The sequence below is a fragment of the Apteryx rowi genome, unplaced genomic scaffold (assembly GCF_003343035.1).
Source record: "Apteryx rowi isolate R43461 unplaced genomic scaffold, aptRow1 scaffold_333, whole genome shotgun sequence".
NCBI classification, from domain to species: domain Eukaryota; kingdom Metazoa; phylum Chordata; class Aves; order Apterygiformes; family Apterygidae; genus Apteryx; species Apteryx rowi.
In genome coordinates this window covers 616,020-642,614 of record NW_020449786.1, presented here as the reverse complement: position 1 = coordinate 642,614, position 26,595 = coordinate 616,020, and the positions used below count along the sequence as shown (strand labels likewise).

Below are 26,595 nucleotides of genomic sequence, written 5' to 3'. Positions count from 1 at the left end.
CACCTGTTTTTCCCTCCCCAAAGGAAATAAAACTCTTGAAAATGCTGTCTGCTCCTTGTGAAAGTGACTCAGACCTACAATCTCCTGACATGAGGAAAGAGATGAGCCACACAACACATCTCTTTCCTTACAAGCTGCCCCCACCATTTTTTCACCATAAGTACATTAATTCTGACTATTTTGTTTTACAGGCAATGAAATATTTTTAATATACAATGAGAATAGCAAGCACTGTATAATTGCTCAGAGTTCTCATGGGGTCACAACAGCTGCTTGCAAAAAGACCAGTGAGTTACAGAAGTTCAGGTGGGTGTCTGATCACCAGGTGATGAGTGTGGCATTTGCACAATGTTTGGGAGTGCCCTCTAAGCAAGACCAGGCTAAAATTTCTTTGTACGCCTGCAACAAGGAAAGTGAATTCCAAAAATGGGACTGCAGAAATGCGACCTTGGCAATCCAAGGGGAAGATTTGTTTCTCAGTGCTGGCAAAAGCAAAAAAGATGATATTGTGCTGAATACAGGATTAGGTACGATGAATAAATGGAAGATCTGTGGAACCACGGATGACTTGTGCTCACAAGGCCATGAAGGTAAAGTCTGAAGATTAATCTTGATAGTCTCTTGTACTCACTTTTTTGCCATCATGGCTGGGGCCCTTTGATTTCTGTTTCCTTTGGTCTAACATCAGTAGTTCCCCTTGAGGCAATGGTCAGCTGGAGGATGGTTAGTTCATATATTCAGGTCTTCATTCCTCAGTCCTGAAGCTACAAAGGTGCTTTGCTTCAGACAGAATGTAGTATGCCAAAAAAATGCAATTTTTATCTTTTCTTTTGAAGCAAAGGTGGATCTAGGCTATTTTTAATCATTAGCTTTAAGCTAAGTGCTTTAGTTTATTTAACCACTGAATATGTACTAGTATAATTGTATTATCATTGCTGGATGAAAGGCAACAGTCTTCAAGCTTAATGCCCYGATAGGAAATGCAAGGAAATAATTCTATGAACAATACCATTCAGTTCCTCTATGGGAACTCAGATGACAAAAAAATGCATTTAAAAAATAAATCAATGATCTTTTTTATGAATAACTGAAAGTTAAGCTACATGAAGAACAAAATAGTGCTATTTAGAGAAAACTACTTTTAAACATATGAGGTGAAAAATACCACACTTTTCTTCTAGTTCTTGACTGTTATATGAAATTACTCTATTTCTAGCTGTTATAGCTGGTGATATCATAAGGAAATGGTAAATTACAAATTTACCCAGAATTTCCTTGGATGACTCTGCTAGTGACAGTGGGTCACCAGTTACCATGAATGTAACACTTTCACCACTTACTTCTACAGTATGTACAAATACGCAGAGAATTGGGTACCCCAGACTCCCGTGCCTATATTTTCATTCCTCTTTTGTCCTCTCAGATCTGTTTACACCGTTAGGAAATGCCAATGGAGCGCCATGTATTTTCCCTTTCAAGCTGAGTGGCAAATGGTAAGCAGAGTGCACAGACGCTGGCAGGTCGGATGGCTTGCTCTGGTGTGCAACAACTCCTGACTTCAACTTGGACCACATGTATGGGTTCTGTCCATCTGACAGTAAGTCCTGAATGCTGCTATAGATACTATAACAAAATATTGTTAGGTTAATACATCAATACTGAGATACTGTGACTAGTATTGCCAGGGAACGCCCTTGTAATGATTTTATTTTACTCAAAAATATCTCTTTACAAAGCCATAATATTGCTTACATAAGGAACAAAAAACATTTCCCCTATGAGTCTCCAGTCAAGCTAAAAGTTGCCTGGGCTGTCCATCAGAAGGTCACACCCAGGAAAAGGCCAGTAGGCTTTAAATGTGATTGCAATCAGCATAAAATCATCTGAAAAGTGACATGCTATTTGCTGTGTAACCCCCCTGCCTCATTGCTATTTCTGGTAACAGTTGTATATCCTTTTCTACCTATGCAAATCCCTGTCCTGGATCACAAAACTGGCCTATAGCCTGTGGGAGGGTGTAGTTTGTCTTCTGAAAGGCATAAAAGAAGGAAAAGACTGGCTCAAAGCTCTTACTGGAATAGCAGTATAATCAGCCTTTTCCTTGTAACATTTCCCAAAGATCATATGGCTTTCCATCATCCTGCTTCACGTTGTACTGAAAGCCGCCAGAGAAATGTATGTGCACCTGAGGGCAGAATGAAGGACGCCAAACTCTGATGTGACTGAAGATAATGCACATGCTATCTCAGATCTAATTTTTCAGTGATGTGCCACAGAATCACATTTGCTGTTTTGATAGGAGCACTGCTCTGGGAAACCAGGTTCAGTCCATTATTCAATCTGCCACCAGTGTCTTTTCAACTGACATTGCTGAAAATCATTTCCTAGTGCAATGCTGCATACAATAGTTTTAATAAAATCCCTTATTATATCAACAGGAAAACCAGAAGTATTTGGCATTATATAACTGCTGGGACACTATCACTAGGCTCATTGGGTCTACAATTAAAAAAGAATGTTAAAAAATTTGAAGGCAGTCAGCAACAAAGGAACAAACTAAAAATCTTGAAAACATGTCTTCTCATGAATGGTTCAAGGAATCCTCTCTCTTTTCCTTAACAAAAGACAAAGTTAAGGGAAGTCATAATCACAGCTTATAAGCACACGCCTGAGAATCGGTTTTGTTAACAGAGAGTTCCCAGAAGACAATTTCTAAGCCCCAATGACCAAAGACACATTCAGATAAGGCCTTTGAGCCGCTGAACAGGATTGCAGAGTAGATGATGACCAAGGTGCAGTTTTGCTTTATTGATCTCTTTGTCCTACTTTTTTTCACTTGAAAATTATCAGATTTGATAGGGAATTTGATGGGAATCCCTCTTTGACTTAACAAAGATCATACTAAGAGAAAATTATGTGGTTTTGTGTGGGGATGGGGCTTTTCTGCTTCAGAGCAACCTGATTTCACAAATAAACTTTTAGATAAACTCTATGATAAAATTTTACCAAAGTTGTTTATAACAGACTGCAATATTGCATCTCCCTTCTCTCACACAGACAGTGGCAATGGCAGATTTTGGACTACAGATCCTTTAACAGGAACCTGCTACCAGACAAACTTCCAGGCAGCTCTCACATGGCACCAAGTGAGGAAGAGCTGCCAGCAGCAGAATGCAGAATTATTAAGTGTCACAGAGATACATGAACAAATGTATCTAAGAGGTGAACTAACGAGTGAGACTCAGTAGAGTGCCCTTTTTTTGACTGATTACAAATGTTTCAGTGCTTTAATCATATCACAATAAGTAGCTTATGTAATAATAATATTTGTACTGCTAGAGAAATGTCACAAATACTGTAAATTAAGCTTTTATAAGTGAGTTGTGGCATTATCATTTGAAATTATTATTATTGTTCTCAAAAGTAAGAGAAGAATTTCCAGCTAATTAAGCAAGAATTGGATCAGGCTCAAAAAACATTAACACATCAATTTTAGAAAGGGACCTTACAAGGAAAAAAGCCACTATTGTTGCCTACTATTCAATATATCACTTTTGTGTTAAGAAATCAGTGTTCTTCATGTAGAACTCATGTAATAGACAGATTTTTTTCAGATATCATACAAATTTTATACAAGATGCTAGTAAAAATTTTAAGACACTGCATACATATGGGTAGGCTCTGTAGAATGAAGTTACAGTGTTAATTGCATCAAACTTTCAGCAAACCTGTAATATAGATACTAACAATAGCAATTCGTTGTTTCAGTTTTCAGCGCCTATTACTTACATACAACTGTAAAATAGCATTGCGCTCAGATAAACTAATACGCAAACTATTCTTTTGCCATTCTGTACCCTGCAACTACAGAATAAACTCTCTGAGTTTATTATTAGTAAATATGGACTCTGTACTGAAATTTGGAAGTCACTAAGCAGATATTTATTATCCTTCTCCAAACTTTGAAAATGCAGAACATTTTATTATAAACATTATAAAATTTAAATTTTTTTGATTATCTAGATTTGATTGACAACAAGAGATCCTCTTTCTGGATTGGGCTTAACAGTTTGAATCTCAAAAGTGGCTGGCAATGGAGCAGTGGCTTTCCTTTCAGATAATTAAACTGGGCTCCAGGTAGTATACATTTTTTTAACAGATGACTCTTTCCTGCTAGAATGTTGAATGAATATTAAGTACAGTACTGCAGTATTCACCATGAACATATGGAAACGGGGTTGAAAGACCTATGAGATATATCATTGGTATGAGACTAAAAAGCTAAGCTTTTCTTCAGTGAGTTAGATAAACTCATATCCTATCAGAAGTAGTTAAAATGAAAAGCAATAGTTGAGCTGTAGCATGCTAAGGATGACTTTAAATCAGTTAAAATTCCTGTGTGGCTTATGAGAGTCCCTGCATATTGCGGGGGCTCAGCTATGGGGCTCAGTGGGCATCAGAGATCATCACACTGGCAGTTTATCTTTGAAAGTCTCTTAATAATTGTCATGGCAACAAGATGGTGTAGTGAATGCTGAATGTTATATTTGTTTGTTGAATAAATGCACACTTATTCCATCTTTTGGTCTTCATCAAGTTCCAGAGGTCCCTTGTGCCACCTGCTTTTATCTGGCACAGAGACTAGAACAAAATCTTGAAGCTGCTTAGTCTGATGGAGGGTCTTCTATCTTTTCTGAGCTGGCCACACTTCTTAAGCCTTGCAGACAAAAGGAGCAGTTGGTTCTCAGGTCTAGCAGCCTATACCCATGGAGTTTCTGTATCCCTGCAAGGTGGCTACTATGATGAGTTAATCTACACATTTCCAGTTTACCGTATAATTATTGCAAATTGTACCTTTGGAAGAAAAAAGAGTGGCTGCACTGTGGGTGTTTGGGCCTCTTTGAGAAGAGGGAGACCCTGCTCATGCCCCGAAGGTCCTGGATAACCTCCTGGAGTGAAGAGTGGGTGAGGCAGCAAGGGAAGAGGCATGCAGCAAGCGCCAGGGCATGTCAGGAGGCCCTGCCTGCAGCAAGGAGCAAATCTGCAGCCAAGTCCCTGAGGTGACATGTAGAAAGAAGATCTGAAGATCCTGAGTGGACTTATTTCATTCCAGCAAGCCACTGAAAGCTGCTGGACCAGAATGTGACATAGAAAGAAAAGACCCACCCTGCAATGGCACAGCAGAAAGAGGAGGATTTGTTTTTACACGTTGTGATTTGGCTTATATCTTCCAGCAGATGTGCCTTATTTTTAAAGAATTCTATTTTATTATTTTTGTGATCTAATAAACACATCTCTAGAAACTAGAAGCCTTTTAGTACGCTTCCATAAAGAGGAGCTGACCTTGGCAGGCTTTGACCAGCCTAGATTCCTGTCACTCCCTACCCAACTCTTAGACAACACACCACAGATTGGTGATAWTTCTCTTTTGTCTCGTAATTTTAACAAATGATATTAATTCACTGAGCTTGGTTTAGCTCTAAAATGCAGAGCTAGAATTCTAGTTTTTGCAGTTTTTGAAACCTCTTTAATGATTAGCAGCTGATGATATTTCTTCTGAAGAACTCTCTTCTCTCTTCACATGGCTGTAAAATTCCTTGTCTGAATATAAATTATATTAAGAAAGATGTTGTGGTATTGCATTCCTGCCCAGAAATATTATTTCAAACTGCATCCTCTGATTTCATGAATGCAAGTGAGAGCTGGAAGTTCATTATTAAGTTGTCATATTAGCACAAATAGGTCCTGACTGGAAGTCATACATAAAACAAAATTTTTCATGAGTTGTGAAAGTGTCAGCTCTGATTCTCTAGAGCTCTGTGTCCAGCATCTCTTCTGCAGCAGTACCAGGTATCCCTTAAATGTCTGGACTCAAGTCCAGTATCTACTGACTGGGCAAGAAAGTCAGTTGTGCCATGGCTGGTTGTGAGCTGCATACATCCTTAATGGACATATGACTGACCCCTCTGCACATGCTGATTAAGCAGTCAGGGGGGCAAGGGGAACTGAGGACTCCCTGCAGCCTTTCCCTCAGGGCGTTCTAAATTTAGTCTATCTTCTGTACAAGCTGACAATTTCCACAAAACTTGTAGGAATATCTTATTTTTGAAACAGCAATCATGCAATCAAATATGGCAGAAAGTGTGAGTTATGCAATAAGCATCTAAAGAAATATTATTGTTTTGATGGCTACTTTTAAATAACCTTTTCTTATCTCCAGTAGAAAAATAGCAATAACAATGAAGTGATGAGTTCATAACTGATGCAGGAAAAGGCTGGAAATAAATTGTTCTTTTAGCTGCTGATATAAAACCTGTGTTACATAAAAATAATTTTGTTTTCATTTTATGAAGGAAGCCCTTCTCCTGAGCCCAAGAAACTTTGTGCAGTACTAAATCCTAGAAGAGGTGCTCAATGGGAAAACCAGCAATGTGAACAGAAAGTTGGCTATATCTGTAAAAAGGAAAACTCCATGCTGGATCCTTTCATTCTTCCCTCAGGTAGATCAAACAAACAAAACACTTACAATGAAGTTAGAATTTTTGTCACTAAGATGAACTGTCATAGTTATTACAAAAGAAAAAAAAATTTCACTCTTTTTTCTACTTTGCTGAGTGGCACAGAACAAAACATGCTGTTATGTCATTAATCAAGTATGTTTAAACACTGGAAAAGTTCCTGGAACCCAGAGACGACATCAGCAACTTTTATTTCATGTTATTTTTCAGGAAAACAGAACAATGATCTAGGCCATAGACTATCCCAAAAGTGCCTTGAACTGCACATTCCAGCATACAAGAAAATAAAATTAGAGATGCTTCACCCTTCCTGTAGTGTATGCTAACGAAAAGGCCGAAGGCTTAGAAAGATGGCACGTACAGGCTTAAACCACCTTTTCATGGAATCACAGGTAACCTACAAAGATTGCAAAAAGGAGTTCCTTCAGGCCACTTTTCAAATACAAAAGTGAGGTTTTTGCCTCTGGTGATTTATTTGATGTGATTTATCATGGAAAGCTATGTCCTCAGAGAATTACTTGTGCTGTAGTAATAAGGCATTTATGAAATATGCAAAACCAAATTGGATGTAGTATGTTGTCTGAAAACATTATACATGGAAGTTTAAAATATTTTTCTGTCAAAAAGTGAACATTTCACACTAGTGAAGCCCAGTTACTACTGGCTCCATTGTTTTCCCCTTTTTTAAATACAATATTATATTCTGTAAGAGCAAATAGACTACGATGTTTATACATATGTGGAATGAATAGAAGAGCTGCCTATTTAAAATTGCTCTATTTTCATTCTAATTAATTAATTACTTAATTTCAAATGTTATTGCAGTTATTTTAGACTTCAGCTTGAATCATTTTAAAACGTGAAGTATTTATTTGTTTTGAAGGGGTGCACAGCCTGTTGTATGCCCAGAAGGATGGTTGCCCTATGCAGATCACTGTTACGTGCTTCACAGAGAACCCAGAGACTGGAAAGAAGCCTTGATTTCCTGTAAAGAGAGCAACGGCAGTCTGGCCAGTATTCACAAAATTGAAGAGCATGGCTTTATACTGTCTCCTCTTGGGTACAGTGAGTACTTCTATGGGGCAATGTTTGGTACAAATGGAAAATTATAATATTAGAAATCTTACAGGATTTGTAAAAAGCCCATTATTCATTTGAGATGAATATTGACAAGGAAGCCCACAGATAGATAAAAAAAGCAGGACAAATCATTAGTACTTTCTCTTCATTGCAGTTTTTCATTGCAAGAAATCACTTGAAGGAAACCACAGCTCTGGTTACGGCAGTAGGTGGGCTGGTGGTTATCTTCCTCAGACACTTTGTAGCTGTAGATATGTAACAGACTTTTACTGATAAAGCTCAACARTTTCATTTCCTGCTGGTATCTCCATTTTAACTTCTCGAAAGAAGAAAAGAATATGAATTAGATCTTAAAATAGACTCCACTGCCATTTAACCTAGATGAAGTTGTATTGTAACATAGTGGTTTCAGCTCATCTCCATAAAATCTTGCTCTTGTAGACTGTTACAACTGAGGCACTAACACAGGGAATTTCTCTTCCTAGAAGCTACTGATGAGCTGTGGATTGGTCTGAATGACCTCAACACTCAAATGTATTTTGAATGGAGCAATGGGACTCCTGTGACATATACCAAATGGTTGCATGGAGAACCAACCCATGCAACCAGTGGGCAAGAAAATTGTGTTGTTATGGCAGGAGAGGTAAAATCATGTCATATTCATGCAGTACTATACCATTTGATTTTTGTTTCCATTTTTAGTTAATTCATGACTGAAATGTAGAAATAAATTGAGGAACAGTATCTATTCACTCAAGAAGATGGTTGTTATAAATTACAGAGATGATAACTGCATAAATTCATATCTGATTGTGAATGTACACTATATAATAGGCAATCCTTAACAGTCTGCCTCTGACAATTAGTCCAACTTAACATAACCTGGACTTTAACCACAAATTGTTGGAATTCATTCAAAAAATAAGCATCTTTATTTTCTCAATGAAGCACTATTGTAAAAAAAGAATGAAGAAAGTTTGTAAATGAAACAGATCCATCTGACTGTTTTTCCCCTCTTCCCAAACTGCATCTAGGATGGACACTGGGCAGACAGTGCCTGTGATAGGAATTTAGGTTACGTTTGCAGAAGACAGCCACTGCAAGGAGTTTCTGGGACAGTGAAGACTGATCCTGCCTGCCTGAAGGTAAAGATAAAGGGTAACTAAGACTTTAGTTAACAAAAATCCATTGTCTTCACAGTCTCCACTTGACATTGAAACTACCCTTTTACTTTTTCCTTACAATTGTGATTGCAAACCAAATTCATGGTGATAATTTTCAGGAGAGACACTATGTTTCTTCATTTAAAATAAAAAGTATTTTTAAAATATTTTAGTTGAGTTAGCCCCATTATCTCTCAGAGCTGTCTGCAAATGAGGCTGAAGCCTTGTGAGGGTTTTTTTTTTTTTTTTTTTTTTTTTTTTTGTTACATTGTTCTACCAATCATGTGGTTATCTAAGATACAGAAGAGACTGGGCTACATTCTGGGCTTCGTGACATGATGCAAGATGATGCCAAAACTCATTAATAACAATGAAGCCAAAATCAAATCAATCAAACTGTTGAGTGAAATTATTTTCAGAATGCTGATTTGTATTTCTACTGTTTTTTTCTTCTATTTTTCCCTCCTTTTACTTTTCCATTTACTATTGTTCAATATTTAATAACATTTCCCACAGGAAACAGAGCAGAGGCACGTTGCCCTAGCTGGAATGAGGCAGAACCAAAATACTGAACACAGATGTTTTTCTGCCTTTCCTGGGTGCAACAAGCATATCTCATGCTGGTATAAAAGGGAAAAGTGACCTGGAATTCAACCACAATTTTAAGGGTGTTGCTTTTCAAGAGTTTGTATGATAAACAGACACATCAGGAAATTTGAGTCAGTATCTCACTATAACACAGACTCCTCTCTTCAGTTCTGAGCAAGGAAGTATTTTATTTATTTGCTTATCCATTCTGTGTGCCTCTGACTTTTTTTATCAGTTAAAACTTACCAGTTATTAGTTGTCAGAAGAGATGGATTCATATGCATTAAAAGTCTCCTTTTCTGGATGTTTACTAAGCTCAATTACCACTGGCCCACTGGATTTCAAATTAATGTATTATGGCATTATGTTGTATAAACAATATGATGATTTAAAAGTGTACATTGAAATTCAAGCACTGTAACACATGCTGTTATATATGCAAGTGTGCACCATGTGTTCTTCTTTACAGGGCTGGGAAAGACACGGTTTTTGCTGCTATCTAGTYGAACATACCTCTGTAACGTTTTTGGAGGCAAAGAAAGCCTGTGAAAGGAGCAATGGTTATTTAACAAGTGTAGGAGAGAGGTATGAAAAGAGTTGTAAAACTGTCCTTTTGATGGACTATGCTTGGAATTTTATAAAATAGTTGAGAACTTTTTGGAAAAAAATATTAAACCGGGATTACAAAATGTCCTTTTCAGGAAAAATTATTCAGAAAATACAGTGTGTCTTTTCTAACTAAATGCATCTTATATCTTCACGTTTTCCAGTACTTTATGCTGAAAGAAAAGGCCATAGCTGCTCTGTTCTGTAAGAAGCCTTTTTTCAGCATAGCAGAGCTTCAACTGCTACTGAAGTTAGGCCATCTGATTAGCTAGTTTAGTGAGGTATTTTCATGTAAAAGAAGAGACTATATAGGAGAGGAGACTATAAAGGAGACTACATATAAAGGATATATATATATATATATATATAGGAAACCCCATTCATGCTATGATTTTATAGCTTAGGATGCTGAGAAATGGCAGACTAAGGAAAAACTAGGCTTAATCTCCATCTGACTCTTCTTCTCATTTCAGGTATGAGCAAGCTTACCTGACCAGCCCCATTGGTCTGAGCCCTGAGAAATACTTTTGGACTGGGCTCTCAGATATGGAAGAGCAAGGGATGTTCAAGTGGGCTGATGGTGCAGCTGTGCTGTACACAAACTGGAACTCGGCAATGCCTGGTACTCTTTGCCATGTGCAGTCTCTGTCATCTGAATATGTGTTTTAGAAGCTGGATCTTCAAGTCCTATGCTGGGGAARAATGACATACAGCAGTTACCAGTTTTCAAATGCTACTTAGTGAATGGTGTCACGGTTAGAGAGTCAGATGTACTTTTGCATCCTCAGTGAGCTCTCTAAGAACACTGCTCCCTGTCCCCAGGATGCCAGGCTGCATGATTTTACACATTACTGAGTGAATTTTTGTGGTTTTGCTGATTCCCCTGCCCAGTGTGATGGCATTCAGCTGCAATTCTTTCTCTCAGCACCTAGGATCAGTGATGCACAGCCATGATAGCTGCCTTCTTAAAGTACTGTTTAATTTCACAGAGAAAAAGACGTAAAGAGACAAAAAAACCTGCATACAAGTCTGTCCTTCCCTTTGTCTTCTCACTGCTTACTGGCAGCAAGGACAGACCTACACACTTTAGACACATTCACTGAGGTCCCACATTTTATTCTGTTCTTCCTCGCCAGCAGCTATTTACTTTAGAACAAGTCCTTTCTGTAGCCCTGCTGCGTTTCCTTTCTGTCTCCGTGATGCTGCATTTAACCATCCCTGGTCAAAGGCAGTCTTGTAGGTTGGCAAAATCTTAACTCCTGATAGTTATGCCTTAAGGTTTTGCTCAGAGGAAGCTCTTCACGCCTGTTTTTCTGAGCAACTGTCTGAGTTGGTCCAGTGACTCAAAACATTTCAATAATTGAATCAACACAGAAGAGTCATAAATTATTGTTGGCTCGTCACAAATGTGCCTCATCTAGTGTCCTTTCTAGTTCTGGGATTGCTTCTGGACTGCCCTGAGCCATTGTGGGGGGACATCAGTTTAGTCTGCTATGACAGGACCCCAAGTCAGCCAGAGCTTGAGGTGGTCCGCCAGCACCTTTAAGTAAGCATACCAAGCACCACTGGGTTGGTTGCTTCGCTGTTTGTTTTTTTTTCCTAATGCCTGCAGCTAGTTTTATTTAATGTACACTAGAAGAACCAGTTTTTGAAACAGGAAATTCAGAATGAGACAGGACAGAAACGAAGGGTTGGCAGACAGATTTGCCCTTGTGCAGCACATGCTGGTAGGCAGCTCATTTCTTGCAGACGGGCTCTGAACCCAGTGCTGTAAGAACTTTCTAGCTTGTAATAGCTTCCACAGCCCCTGGGTCCCTGAAAAAGTCTGTTTCTTTCCATAATGGCTGAGGCCTGCCTAATGTACCGGTTCTCTTGTCTGTCTGGCGGACTTGAGCGCTTGCTGACTCTCTCTCAGTTCTGCCTGCTCCTTTCCACACCGCAAAACTTTTCCTCCCAGCTGCAAGTACCCGGTTTCTATCAGGGAAGAAACAGTTTTCTTTCCCTACAGAGAGTCCTACCAAACCTCTACAGAGCAGCCAGGACGTGCCAACCAAGCAGCTTTCTCCCCTCTGCCCAGCTGTAGCCTCTTAACGAAGCACAGCCTGGCACACAGGAGTGAAGCCATCTGTCACACCTACCAAAACCCACCAAAACAGAAACCAAAACCCCAGAACTTGGTATCTTAAACACTCTCCTGTTATTAATGAGCAAGTATTACAGGCCACCAGAATGCACTGTCAATTTTATTTTCCTCTGTATAACCATTTACTCCACCGGCAAGTGAACATTAAATATTCTGGTTCTGATGGGGTAGAATTTTACATCCATTTTTCACTGCTGCAAAGAAAAACACTGTTTTGAACTGTGAGCTGCAGTTGTCTCATTGAGCCACCATGTAAGGTTCTCATAGTGTTGTTCTTCTGAAATGATTTATGACATTAAGGAATTTTCTGTGTTGTAATTCCAAACTGTTTCCCAACTAGCCAGTACTGAAACACATCCATAATGATACATAAGGACATTCTGCCTTTGCAATATTATCTAGGAGTATCTTTCATATATGGTTCCACGAGCATACTTATTTACTGACTCCTTGCTTTCAAATTACTTACAAGTGCAAAATCAAACTAAGTGGACACGGGGAAAAGGATGGAATTAAAGAAAACACATGGAAAACAATCTGAAAACTGTTTTTAAACTCTACAGACTTCTCAGCCTCAGATTGTAAAGATCYTTTTGCTGCTTCAAAGTAACCTCATGTTATTTCTTCCAAGACCATATTGATTCATCCATATTATTCCAACCTGTATTTATTGTTGGATAACTGAGGACATGTTGATGACATGCAATGCAGTGTCRTGCTGGAAGTACCCGAGCTGGCTCCCAGCAAGCCATCGGAAGCTTAATGCAGCATCAAGCCAAGCTAACATGCTCGCGTCTGGAAAGCAGAGCTTGAAAGCTGTGTAAATGTGCTGCTATGCTCAGGCTGATTTTTTAATTTCAGCACAGTGCTGGCACAGCTACATGACTTCTGCTACAGCAGACAACTCATTTGATTTGTGCTCAGAAATCTGTGTGTTGTGCTTCATTTCACAGCTTATTGCATATCCATAGACGTTTAGGATGGGATTCATCTCATTAAACTTAAACCACCTAGAAGTTAAATATCTGCTCTACAGTAGCAGTCAAATCTACCTGTTGTGTGATTAGAAAAAAAGAAATGTGATGAATTTTCTGAACATGCACATTTGGAGACTATACAGAGAGGGAATCTAACAATTGGGTTCATCATAAGCTTAATGATGAGGTGGCTGAAGTGAGCTGAGGTCTCACCTTAGACATTCACATTCTCTATAAGTAATACAGTAACCGTGAGGGTATTTCAGAAGCTTGTAAGTTCCTTGGTGGCTTCAGATCGCTTCTAGGTGACGGGCTGCCAAACCTTTGCAGTGACTGGAAAGAGAGAGGCAGCGGGGTGCTTATGCACTTGAGTTTTAAAGCTTTTCAAGGGGGGAGTGAAGATAATGAAGGACTCTGTCCGCCGCTTTCCTCTCTTTACAAAGCTCCTTCTTTGAGCAGACATTACACTTTCTATTTCCAACAGTCTTTTAAAAAAGAATCACATGAGCTGTAAAGACAGCAGGGGAACCACTTAAAAACACATTTTAATTTTGTTTTACATCTCACAAAGGGAAGAAAGGAGGTTGTGCTGTCCTGAGGACTGGAAATACAGCTGGACTATGGGATGTTCAGAACTGCAAAGTGAAGGCAAAATTTCTCTGCAAAAAACTAGCTGAAAAAATGACTCTTCTTGCTCCTGAAACAGTTTCAAATTCTGAATGTCCTTTGGGTTGGAATACAAACAGTAGCACTAATTCATGCTTCAAAGTAAGTATTAATTTTTCCAACAATCCTGCTCATGAGACAGGAGTACCAAATAGATAGAAAGTCTAAATTTCAGAGAATGGCACATTATAGTACAAATGTAGTAAGCTTTTATACAGACTATTAATGGAAATCACTTCAATTATCACTGTATCAGTGATATGTAAGATTAGCTAAGTAGCATATTTTTTAATCCATATTATACATGCATATTTATAGTTTACTCTCTTCCTATATTGCTTATACAAGGCAGTCAGTTTTACTTTTAATATTAACAATGTAAAAAATGTTCTACTATAAAATTTATCTATAGATTTTTGTGAGAGAAGGAAACCAAAAGAAAACATGGTTTGAAGCCCGAGATTTTTGCAAAGAAATAGGAGGAGACCTGGCTGCCATTAAAAGTGAAGAAGAGCAAAACCAGATAGAAAATTTAATAATGTAAGTAAACATCAAATAATTGATCCTTTGGTGTAACAATACATTATATAGGAATAAACAAAAATATTCTAGATTCTTTCCTGAGATAATTCATTTAAAATCTATTTCTGTTTATAGTTACTGTCATAAGAATTGAAAAAAACATTCATATGGGTACCAATTTCTAAATACTTTTTTGGAATTCCTAAAATTGGTCCTTGCAGCTGTATAAAATACATTTACATTATTTGTTTCAAAGCTTTGAATATTCCTGTAAACCTCTAATAAATGTGTTATTTTCCTATAGAACCTGTAAAATTTAATGCAGCTAACCACATGCATCTTCTTCTTCCATAATACCTTTTTTCATACTCTAGAAACAAATCCCCATCATTTCAGCCTTTCTGGATAGGTTTACACTGTTTGGATCCTGACGGTGGGCTTTCCTGGAGTGACAGATCACCAGTGAGTGTTAGACCCTCCCAGTTTCCTTCTAACTTTTTCATTGTTGGAGCTGTTTCCAAGACTGGAAACTCCTTTCCTTGTAAGAGAAGAACAAAAATCAGTGCTGTGTTTCTACTGTAGGTGAGTTACAGGAAAACAAGTTATTTTTACAATACTGGATTTGAATATTGTGGAACAATCAATGAAGAGTCTTCCATGTCATGGATTAACATGCACTGTGAATACAGTCATGACTGGATTTGTGAAATAAAGAAAGGTAGGCTACTTTTTTTCTAAGCTCACAGTAGAGGTGGTCTGAGAAATTTAAGTTGAATCACACTCTACCAAAATAGGAAGTTCCTCAAGTTATATGCTTTGGAAAATTTGGTTGATTTCACAGGAATTTTGCATAAGGAAAAATGAGTCAAAATATAGTAATACTTTCAGAATACAACGCTTCAACTGTTAATTATAATTTGTTTGTTTTTGCCTTTCTAAAATTTTGTATTATTTGATAAGTTATATTGAAAATATACTTGCTTATATAATTATAGAATCTAGAAAATAAAGGGAAAGCCACCTCAAGGGCTCATATGGTAAAATCCATCACTCTGCCCAAAAGCAGATTTTGCCTAAACAGCAGCTTTGACTAACATGAAACTACATTTTTCTTGGAACTTTTACTTGGGAACTTCCAAATTGGAGGGTTGAGGGAGAAAGTGAGGGTTACAATTTGCAAAAAAGATTACTTGAAATCTCAATATCCTGTGTGAAGTGAAACTTCTGTTCTCCACTCAGGTGCAGCTAGGACACCGAACGCAAGTACAAAGTAGTTACCTGGTTTATTTCAGACAAGACTACCAGTATATTAGAATCATTGTCTGCGTAAGATGACATATAAAGAAACTGAGATAATAACAGGTTTGCTATAATGAAAAGACAGTAATCCCTTTTCCCGGGATGGCCACCCCTAGCTCCTCTGAACAGTCTGAAGTGCAGTGACACATGCAGATTTGAAGCCACTGCCAGCATAGCTCTGCTGACCACCTACCACATCACGCTGCCGAGCAACACAGCTTTTCAAAGGCAGGTTTAGCAAAGGCCTGGCCCAGGCCAGGTATTAAAGCACTGGGAATTCACTGTGCTGCAACACATAGGCGCTGCCTATGCACTGCTGCAGCTGGGGCTTGGTGGTGCACGCCGAAGCCATGGCAGGCAGCATGCGGACGATTTCTGAGCACRGCTGTTTGCTGCTCAGGGCTCCCACCGCTGCTGTAACCCAGCTGACATAGCCACAGACCCTCCCTTCTTCGTCACACTACTAGATGCTTGCGTTTATTATGCGTGGGAAAGGAAATGAAAGGAGCAGAGGACAGGCAGCTTGAGACACTAGAACAACACGGCTGCTTAAGAAGAAAATTTAGATTTATTTACTAAGTACCAACATATTTATACTAAATTCTTCCTCCAGTCTTCCTTGTTTCTTTTACAAGCGAGAACATGAACCAACTCTAAAAGCTTTGATCACACCAGTAACGCAGCCAAAACTAGGGAAGCAGCAGTAAAGATAATGAAGCAAAAGTGTGTGATATACCGTATTTACTTCAGTTGTGGTCTTCTCTGGTGACTACACAAGATCATTTATACAATATGTATTCATTTATTTGATTTAATAGTGCAAAAATATTTTCTTCATGTGAGATAACTACAATGTAAAAGCAAGCACTAAGTGAAAGTATATCTTTTTGGGTAGATCTTAAAAAATGGCAAGCTGGAATCATATCTCATAGGATTAATTCAGGATGCTGATCAACAATTTAGGTAGGTAAACAAGTTGCACTAAGATTCATAACATTCAGTGCAGAAGCTTTTTACTACTAGAATTATTTCTGAAGGGAACACTGCAAGGGAGTTAAAAGCAGTTTCAGAGAGTTATATTGCATATTGAAATGTGTGCTCTCCCTTGGTTTATGTACATTGTAAAATCACTATATTTTAAAGGCTTTTTAATTAGGTAATATACATGCTATGAATACATAGATAACCACTGTTAAAAATAAAGGTATTTTTGTTCTTTGACTTGACACACTGTGATTTCATTATCTAAGGCATTTTAATCCCAATGGAAATTCAACTTACAGACAGACATATTCAGCCGTAAATATTTTTAGAAAGGTAGTATTTTTAGCAAATGATTGTTATGTTAAAATAGATTTTTCTCAACTGTTTCATGAACATTATCTGACCAACAGCTACTGTGTTGTTTCTGTTTTTTTCAGTTGGGCAGATGGAAGCCCAGTTCACTATGCAGCGTGGGCACCAGATGCACCCAACTTTGCAGCTGCTCAAGAAAATTGTGTGTTCTTAAATAAAAAAGATGGTGAGTTGCACAACATTTTAGAAAGAGTATTTTTATCGGTATCTGTCTTCTCCCATTTGTTAACATGCCTTGCCCACTTTAATCCATTCTTTCCCAGTGATTTTGTGAAAAATTCCCACAATAAAGTTTAGTCATTATATCTGAGGTTAGTTCAGAGGCAATATTGGTCATGAAAGTGGAATATAAGAAATTATGACTTTCGTGGGGAATGCAGGGGAAGATTGGAACCATAATTTTTCAGCTGTACAAACAATAAGTTCCCTTCAAATCAATGGCAAATTGGTCTTTCAAAAAATAATTATAGTTAGCCAAGAACCAGAATATATACCTAAGGACCTAACATGCATATGGAATTTCACGTTTAATTGTGTTTTCACTGATAAATTGTTGCTTTACACTTGCACTCCTGAGTGTAAGAAAGGTGTTTGTGGGTTTTGCACAGAGGTTAGGGGATTGCCATATAAGTCATATTATAAGGCTTCTGCTTCATATAGCCTCTACTCCCACAGTCACAGCAGGATCAAGGTCTGTCTGTAAGCAGCGAAGATGGGATGGAGAGCTGAGCTGAAGCATGCCAGCACTCATGCTAACATTGCCAGACAGAGTGCTTAAGAAGCTATAAGCATGGAAGTCCATTCATTTTCCCACAAATTTCAACCTTATTCAGTGTTTCCTTATCTAAATTTAAATTGATTTCAGGATTATGGAACGATATCCACTGTGGTTTTTCAAATGGCTTTATCTGCGAGAGGCACAGGAGTTTTATAAACACAACACTTGATCCAATGGTACCTCCACTTCCAGGAGGATGTCCTGAAGATTGGCTTTTATTTAAAAATCAGGTATGATAACATGCATTTTAGCACAATATGGATCTTTGGCAAGGTATGCAAAGCAATACAAGAGGTCTTTTGTCTCTCAGTTCTCTTTTGACAGTGATTATCCAAAGTTGCATTAAAAATTGGACCAGCTAGGCAACTGTTGCAAAATGATGATTTTGCAGTTATAGATTTTTGTTTTCCTGAAAAGTGGTCATCTGAGACACATTGACAAAATTGTTGCATAGTATATACCTGCTTAAAAAGAAAAGTTCAACTGAATTCAACTAAAAGCACAACTATTAGAATGTATAAGTGTAATTCAGTCATCTGAGCTGGAACAAACCAGAAATAATGCCTGATCTTTCTAGAAAAGCTTCAATTTAATGTTTCCCTCATCTCCAAAGGGACAAACTCTGATGTGCATATTAAGTCATGGTTCTCTTTTATATTATATAGAAAATTGTTACAATGGTGGTATTTCAGTTTTGGTATATTTGTTACAGTTGTCAGAGATATTTCTCCACAAACTACACAAGTCTTGTTCTCTGACAGTGCTACGGGTATGCCGCAGAGCAGAGGGTGCCCTGGAAGCGTAGAGGGGGCACGCTAGGCACGCTCATAATTACCAGAACCATTTCAGAGTTAATGTCTATTGGTAGTGTGGTACCTATGTATGTTTTAAGAAAGCATGAGTCATATATCCCATTAATAAAAGAGCTACAAAATGAGAAASGCTGAAAAAACACAGAACAGCTCCCTGACCATCAGCTACAGGTCAAAAATATTGCTTTTCACAAAGTTCAGATGATCCCATGTGCAATGCTGTGCTAGGTTTTTGTTTTGTTTTGTTCGTTTTGTTTTGAGGAAGATACAGAGTAAATTTAAAATCTGCAAATGGAATATCAGAGCTGGACTCTGATATGACTTAGAATCCTTGTTAACTTTATAAAATTCTTTTCTGGATCTGAACTGTGCTAATTTCTACTAAAATTAGTGTAATTCAAACCTAAATTCCTTTTGCTATCACTCACTAACAGTCTAATTTTTTCCTAGTGTTACAAAATTGTTGGCTCTGCCTATGTATATTGGAGTATGGCACAAAGAGCTTGTATCAGCCTTGGAGGAAACCTGGCTAGCATACATAATGAACAAGTACAAGGTACAGTACAACAGCTCTTTAGGTCTCAGACAGTATTTATTCTGTACACAGTGGTCATTTCCTGCAAAGAACATGGCAAAAAGAGGCAATATGCAAATATGTGTATTTTATAATACATATACTCACGTGGGTTATACGGCCATGGCATAAAGCTTTTTTGGAAGAATTAAAACCAGCTGTCTCAAGCAAGCTAGTGATGCCACAGAAACTGATTTATTTATTTATTTATTTATTTATTTATAGGGTATGAATTATCAGCATAGAAAATCCAGACCTGGTGTTTGTAGTTTTCGATAGAGAAAACAAGGAAGTCGTGGTCTGCTCCTGACAGAAACAGAAAGGGATCTATCATTATACCTTTCTGAAATGATTGCCCCAATTCTGCAAGTTAATGCAGCTGCAGCAATGTCACATGAAGACACATTTTCACCTTGACTGCGTTCCCAGGCTTCCACTTGCAGCTAAATCTAGCTACCTGTGTAGCTTCTGTCAGTCAATCAGCTCACTCTGAGCATTGAAATAGGTGAATTCAGTAGATACCATGATGGTCAGGCAGGTATTTTTTCTTACCTCTTTCGGAACTAGTCTTGCTTAATAGTTACAAATACTTCCACTCTTTGAGACTTTTCACAGGCAAAGGCTTGGACCCTTGGTTTGCCATAAACAAATTGGGTACAATTCCAATCAAATACTAATTAAAATGTATTTACAAGACTTTAAAAACCAGAATACTTAAAGATTTATGTGCTGATGTCTTGACTGACGACATGTTAAACTTCCTTTCTGTTGCCTTTTTTCCAGCTTTTCTCACTTACCATTTGAAGGATGTGTCAAATGACCCCTGGAYTGGCTTGAATGATATACTCAGTGAACTCAACTTTGTTTGGACTGACGGAAGTGCTGTTTTCTATACAAACTGGGCTCCAGATTGCCCCAAATTTATAGAACCTGTTTTGCCACAATCTGCAACAGGTAAATATTGCTTATAGTTTATCATCAGGTTAAATCAAGAAAGCAATATCACTTCAGGTAAGCAATTCAATTTGCCACAAACATGCCTCACCCTTTTTCCCAAGTCGTTCATTTATCTTGAAGCTGGGGCTAAAGATACAATGTTTCAATGATTCAGTCTTACTCTGGGACGTCTAACTAGCTCAGTGCAGAAGAGGATAAGTCCTTACCACAATTTTGCAGAAGAATTTGCAAATATAGTGGGACAGGCTGGCTGAATAAAGTTTTCTTCTTTGTAGTAATTTGCTGTTCATTTTGGAGAAAATTTAAATATAGCATTCAAATTTTAAAAGTTAACAAACATTGGGAGCATTTTCACATGTTTGATAGGGAAGGAGAAGAGCATGCAACAGGAAAGAATTAATTTTTTCCTATTTTTTTCTTCCTTCTTTAAAATTGTAACTGAGATGCAAGAGACCAACAGAGGTCAAGTGCTTTCTAAACCAATCAAACTCTCACCACTACTAGTACTGAAATTAAACCCTAGAATGCTGTAAATAATACAGCCTTCTAAACCTTCAGTCCAATACAGATTGATTTCCACACCACATTGCCTTTTTCCCATTTATTTCCATATCTTCCTTTCAGAACTTGCCTTTCTCATTCTGTATCATCCTACTCACTGTCCTTCTGCCCTTCATTTTGTCATTTACACCTCTAATAAAATAAAAAAAAATAAAAGCTCTAGAGAACCAGTGTAATCTACACCTCAGCCAATGCATACTGCTCTTGCTCATCTAGTTGTCCAAGGTGTGCAGGAAGACACATATGACACAGCTCATACATAGCTAAATTTTACTACAGCTCCAACAACTGGGAAATATTCCACAAAAAAAATATGTGCAAGGCTACATTCTAATTCTCTCCTTTGCCTTGAACTGTCTCATTTGGAGAATCTTTTTAAAGGAGTCAAATATTATCAAAAAATTACTCAAGCTAAAGAAGCAATTGCCCATCTTCTCCACTCCTGTTTCATAATCAGCTTTCTTCATTTCTACCCAGTCTTCTTCAAAATAAGACCATAAAATTCACAAAAAAGGTGTTTCTAAAACTTTTTGTGGCAGCTCCATAGGCTGTTGCAGGCTCTAACTAGCTTAAAGTTCCACCTTCTTAAGCACTCGGAAATGTATCCTGTCCTGCTGTTGCTGAAAGAAATATTGCAATTGCTCTGCAATTAGATGATTCTGTCAAGAATAACCACTATTTAAATGTCCCTTTGCAGGCCATATACAAAGCTTGACTTCCATTCATTTTTATTTCATTCTTATTCAAAAATCTAGCTGGGAGTTGCTCAATAGTCAATGAAACAAAAGGTGTGATAAAATGTTCTTGAAAGCAGTAGTGTCTTTCAAGTATGTCTTCTCAAAAAGTAATCAAATGAAGAAGCAGGCTGAGCTGCAGCAGCAGCTTTGCAAAGATTTACAGAAGAGTACCAAGTAGACACTCTCCATAACAAAGGAGGCCACAAAGGAAGGTGTTTCCAGAGTAGTAATTCAAAACCCACAATATCAGAATTCAAAGAAAAAAGGAGTGAAATGTCCTAGGTTTACAGTACTTTGGTTTYTAACTTCTAATATCAATGTATTCATACTCCTTCCCTTCCTCCAACAGTTTGTGTTTCTCTGAAGAAAGGTCATGCTGATGACACAGGAAAATGGAGTGATGAAGAGTGTTACCAGTCCAGAAGGTATATATGCCAGAAGAATAGTGGTGAGTCCTGTTTTGCTAGTCTTGAAATTTATAATATATTAATTAAAATCAATTCTCTTGTTTAATATGATTTAGATCACTGTTCTAGATTTTTTTTAGGTAAAGGACCAGTAAAACTTTAGAAAAAATCCACAGCCCATCTTGCATCTCAGTACTGCCTAGCAGTGTTTTGGAAAAGGGAAAGATAAATACTGGAATTTAGGAACACAAAATATTTTTATTTTACAATAATGTAATTTAACAGCTAAAAAAACCAAGCTATTTAATGACACAAGTTGATAATGACCTACATATCATCATAACTGGCAAGTATTACATTTATCTAAATAAACTTGATAGCCATACTACGCAGCAAAGAACAGTTTGAAAATACACAGAGTTGGTGTGCTGTTTTTGACTTACTGCTATGAAAACTACTGTGAATTCACTGATTCAAAACTGCCAGAGGCTGAGAATGTATTCCTTTCATGCAGAATGTTCACTGTTGTTTTGCAATTATCTGCTACTCATAAATAAGTAATGAGAAGTGTTCTATTCAAATTAGCAATTTACTGYTTGGTTTGTAAATAATGAAGATGTTATTCAGTTGCTCAAGTCAAATATGTGTCCTCCAGATTTACCTATTCCTGTTTTTTTCCTTCTCCCTTATTCCTACAGATGCTAAATTCTTTAAGTCATCAGCAACACTGCTGGACTTCACTTCTGCCCATTCTGATGGAATTAGCTATTCTGTCATCCATTCCAAAATGAAYTGGGAAGAAGCAAAAAAATCCTGTAACAGCAAAGCATCAGAACTTGCCAGCATTTTAGATCCATATAGCCAATCACTGTTGTTCTTACTCGCACAAGAATATGGAGAGCCTCTATGGATTGGTCTTAACAGCAACATGGTAAGAACACATACATTACAGATAGTCAAGCTTACACTGCACCTGTCTTACTCTTTGTTTAAAAGAATCTTACTGCATGCTTTCATCTTGAAACCTGTAAGAATTTCTGTCAGTGTATCACTGAAAGCAACAATTTATGTCAGTACCATACCCATTTAATGCTCGAGTTCAATGAATATGAGCCACACTTGAGATTTTAATGAATTAAGAACTCTTAAATGCTTTAGCCCAGGGAAATGCTCCTGCAAACCAGTACACCACAATGCTGTGTATTGTTTGAAGTCATTTAAAGGGTTGACAACATAATGAGTAGTATCTCCCACATCATGAGTTTGCTTTAATTTAAAAGATATTCCAATAATCAACATGCATGAATACATCCCGCCCTCCATGTGTTTATATATCCCAGTGATTAGTGACATCATATCTTAGTTTGCACACCTGAGATCCGGGAATGTATTTTACATGTGTGTTTATGTTCACACATATCCCCCTACAGTAGTCTTATTTATGGTAGCAGCAGAGAAATACAGTTGTGGACAGAAACAATGGCAAAACTTATTTAAAGGAATCTGAAGCCTGTATGATACGGTACCTGGACATATGGACCTATGCATATATTCTTTGAAAGTGCAATTGGTGTAATACTCCCCATTTAGAAGTTAGAATATTATGGAGGAAAATCTTTTGTCTGTGTGATGTCTACTTCAGTTGTATGACAGGGGAGAGGAAGGTAAACATTTGCCTTGTGGGTGTGTTTTGACATGCTATACTCTTCCCTATGAATCACAGTCACAGTAACTACAACAAAAGTGATGGCTATTGATCAACACTTCCACCCACACAGTCATTCTCTGTGGAGGCCTTTGGGTGGTGGTACCAACATGATGTCTTATTTGACTCCCAGTTTTGTGCCTTCTTTCACGTTCCCTTACTTTTTCCCTTCTGTTTCCCAATGCTTGAAAAATGTTCTGAATTCATATTAGATACTTTTCTACAGGGTATAAAAAAATTATTCTATGTTCATATTCTTGTATAGCAGACACTGTACATCTCATTGCAATACGTATTTACAAGCATAAAAATGTGGCATTATTAAGCACATGATTCTACACCAGTTTTATGAAAGTCCTCTAAGGATCCTGTGTACGTCACTCTCACTGATCTTGAAACTACCATATAGATTTTACTTCCAGACCAATGGCAAGTATCAATGGATTGACAAATGGAAATTAATTTACAGTAAGTGGTCCAGTGGGGAACCGAAACAGAAATTAGCATGTGTCTACCTAGATACTGATGGAACCTGGAAGACAGCTTCATGCAAGGAAGAACTCTTCTCTCTGTAAAAAATCTGATGGTAAGCAACTGAATGTAAGTATTTTAACTGCAGGGTGCGGAGATTTATCAGCTGAGCTAAATACCTCAGGAAACTGGAAAAATACTTGCTTTATGGACTAGTATATAGGATGACATAGGCAGCTAACTAGTTTTAAAAATTTACATGAATTCTTCCCAGAAGTCAATCCATTCATACTAACCATCTCCGGAACTCTGAAAAACATAGGACTGATTACTCAGTGATTTCTTAATTATTCATTCTAATAGGAAAACTCATTCACTGACTATGAGATCTGTTTTGATATGGAACATTGTATCCAATTTGGGGCACCAAAGTTTGAAAAGGATGTCAGTCARCTAGAGTTTTCAGATAACTAGGAAACAAGAATTGTAAGGAAAGATTATAATTGGGATTGGACAGTCTATAGAACAAAAGACTAAGAGAAACCATGGTATCATTTTAAATAATGAAACACAGCTCTAAAGAAATCAAATTAAATTTTTCCCTATATCCCATGCAAGTCTGATAAAGAATAACAGGCTTAAAATACAGCAAAAGAGATCTATGTTAGATAGGAAAATCTTCTAAATGTACAATACAGAAGCATTTAATAAACACATTGGACAGGTCAGGGAACCTCCATCACTACAGGTTGTTAAGAACAGATAGAACGAACTTGTTAGAAATGGCATAATTATACATCTACTTGATGTCACCTATGAGCACAAGAGTGGACTAGATAACCCCTTGAGGCACCTTTCAAGCACAAACTTCTACAGTTTCTATGCAAATAACGAAAACTGTGATTTCACAATTTAGCTAAATATTCTAATGCTTTCAACTTTATGAAAACTCTTGACCCATTAGAAAATTAAAAATTACGTGCAAAACATGCGAACTACATACTAAGATGCATGCAAATTACATGCAAAACTACATATTAAGATGTAATTTGAAAAAAGGCCTTTAGGTTGACATGTAATCTCTCTTTCCACTTTAATATTCTGGAAATCTAATTTGAGAGCTGAATGTTCCTCAACAGGGAAAGAAATTGACTGGAAGACTCATAAGAAGAAAATGTAATTTGGCAGAACATTTAATTTTAATTCCATCTGCATTTATCTTCACATTTGTAATTTTCCTATTATATCAATCACTATGGAATCTATTCAGGATGCAGTTTAATAAAAACACCTGCAAGCCATGCTGAATAATGCCAACACTTTCATTCATATTCACAATTTCTAGTATAAGGTTTTGATCATCAAAAAAATCAGTGTCAGAAGCCATTTTAAAAATAGCAGTTTTAACTAATTAGGCAGATATTTATGCCAAAAATCTAGCTGGATATTTTATTGACTAGAGTCATTAAAAAATCATCATYGGACAGAATCTATACTTCTTAAAAATTAATGTATCTTTTTAATCACCTTGATTGCTAAATGTGAAATAAATTATGCTCTCAAACACAAAATCAAAACAATATCCAAGCTCTTTTTAGAATGTTTCATTTCTTTTATGATTACAAGCCTAATACAATTGTTTAGTTTTGTCTTACTAGTATAATGGTAAAAATGAGTTTTATAAAGTAATTGGACACAACTACCTGATCTCTTATCAGTAATAGCACCTACTGAGCCCCCAGAACTCCCTGGAAAATGCCCTGAATCAAAAGGACACAAATCTTGGATACCTTTCCATGGTCACTGCTATTACTTTGAGGCCTCTAGGAAAAGAAGCTGGTCTCAAGCTTATCAGGAATGTACCTGACTAGGTGAGTGTCGTGTTTTAGAAAGACTGAAGATGTAATTAAAGTCATAAAATAGTGTGTGATATTGCTAAGAAAATCTTACTTAAAAACTTCAAACTCAATGCTTTTTAGCCTGTTTTTCTGAGAAAACTCTATTTATGTTGTTTCACTATAAAACTAAATATTTTTGGAGATAGAGGTATTGTTGATATCTCAATTACCAGCTGAGCTATTAGTATCTCAAAAATATTAAGTTCCTCCTAGTTTTATGAAAAGCAATAATTGCGTAGAGCGGAAAAAATCTATTAGTGTCCCGCTGAGGTGAAGACTGCAGTGTTATCTTTTCCTTTCTTAAATAAGAGGGAATCCACACAAAATGTAAGCTACAAGACACAATTCCCTGGGAAAGCCGTCTTTGTTAGTTCCAGGGCTCTGTTTAATAATTGGATTTCACTGGCTGGACAGCAAATGAGAATGAATGAGCTCCATTATTTAGCTTTCCTGAACTGCCAGAACACATCCAGTCATCCAGTCCCTCCTCTGGAACACTCCACTGTGTTGTCTACTGTTTGAGGAGAAGAGCTGTATGTGGATTAGAGGAGAGGAAAAGACGCTCTACTTCACATCTCTGATTTCTGTTGAGTGTCAGCCAAGAATTCCTGAGATAGAACATAATTTCAATGTCTTCTAACAGCTTTTTTATGAGGAAGAATAAGCAACATATTATACCTCAACACTATATTTCTGACTAATTATTCTCTTAAGATGAAGAAGTAATACAGCGATTTCTAGTAACACTTCCTCTTATGTATTAAGACACTGGCCTAC

The 26,595-nt window shown here is 37.3% G+C and overlaps 1 protein-coding gene across 1 annotated transcript in view; it reads left to right on the top strand.

The window, feature by feature from the left end:
* LOC112969080 (macrophage mannose receptor 1-like) overlaps positions 1-26,595 on the top strand; it is a 42,016-nt gene that overhangs the window by 2,297 nt on the left and 13,124 nt on the right. Inside the window, 24 exon segments of the mRNA XM_026071942.1 lie at positions 192-590; positions 1,424-1,597; positions 3,058-3,222; positions 4,024-4,137; positions 6,354-6,503; positions 7,404-7,583; positions 8,084-8,241; positions 8,633-8,743; positions 9,819-9,934; positions 10,429-10,577; positions 13,647-13,843; positions 14,154-14,281; positions 14,638-14,725; positions 14,846-14,981; positions 16,441-16,525; positions 16,984-17,084; positions 17,784-17,926; positions 18,959-19,064; positions 19,866-20,036; positions 21,687-21,785; positions 22,443-22,675; positions 23,872-24,017; positions 24,019-24,035; positions 25,639-25,791. Coding sequence (XP_025927727.1) covers positions 192-590; positions 1,424-1,597; positions 3,058-3,222; positions 4,024-4,137; positions 6,354-6,503; positions 7,404-7,583; positions 8,084-8,241; positions 8,633-8,743; positions 9,819-9,934; positions 10,429-10,577; positions 13,647-13,843; positions 14,154-14,281; positions 14,638-14,725; positions 14,846-14,981; positions 16,441-16,525; positions 16,984-17,084; positions 17,784-17,926; positions 18,959-19,064; positions 19,866-20,036; positions 21,687-21,785; positions 22,443-22,675; positions 23,872-24,017; positions 24,019-24,035; positions 25,639-25,791 — 3,519 coding nt within the window.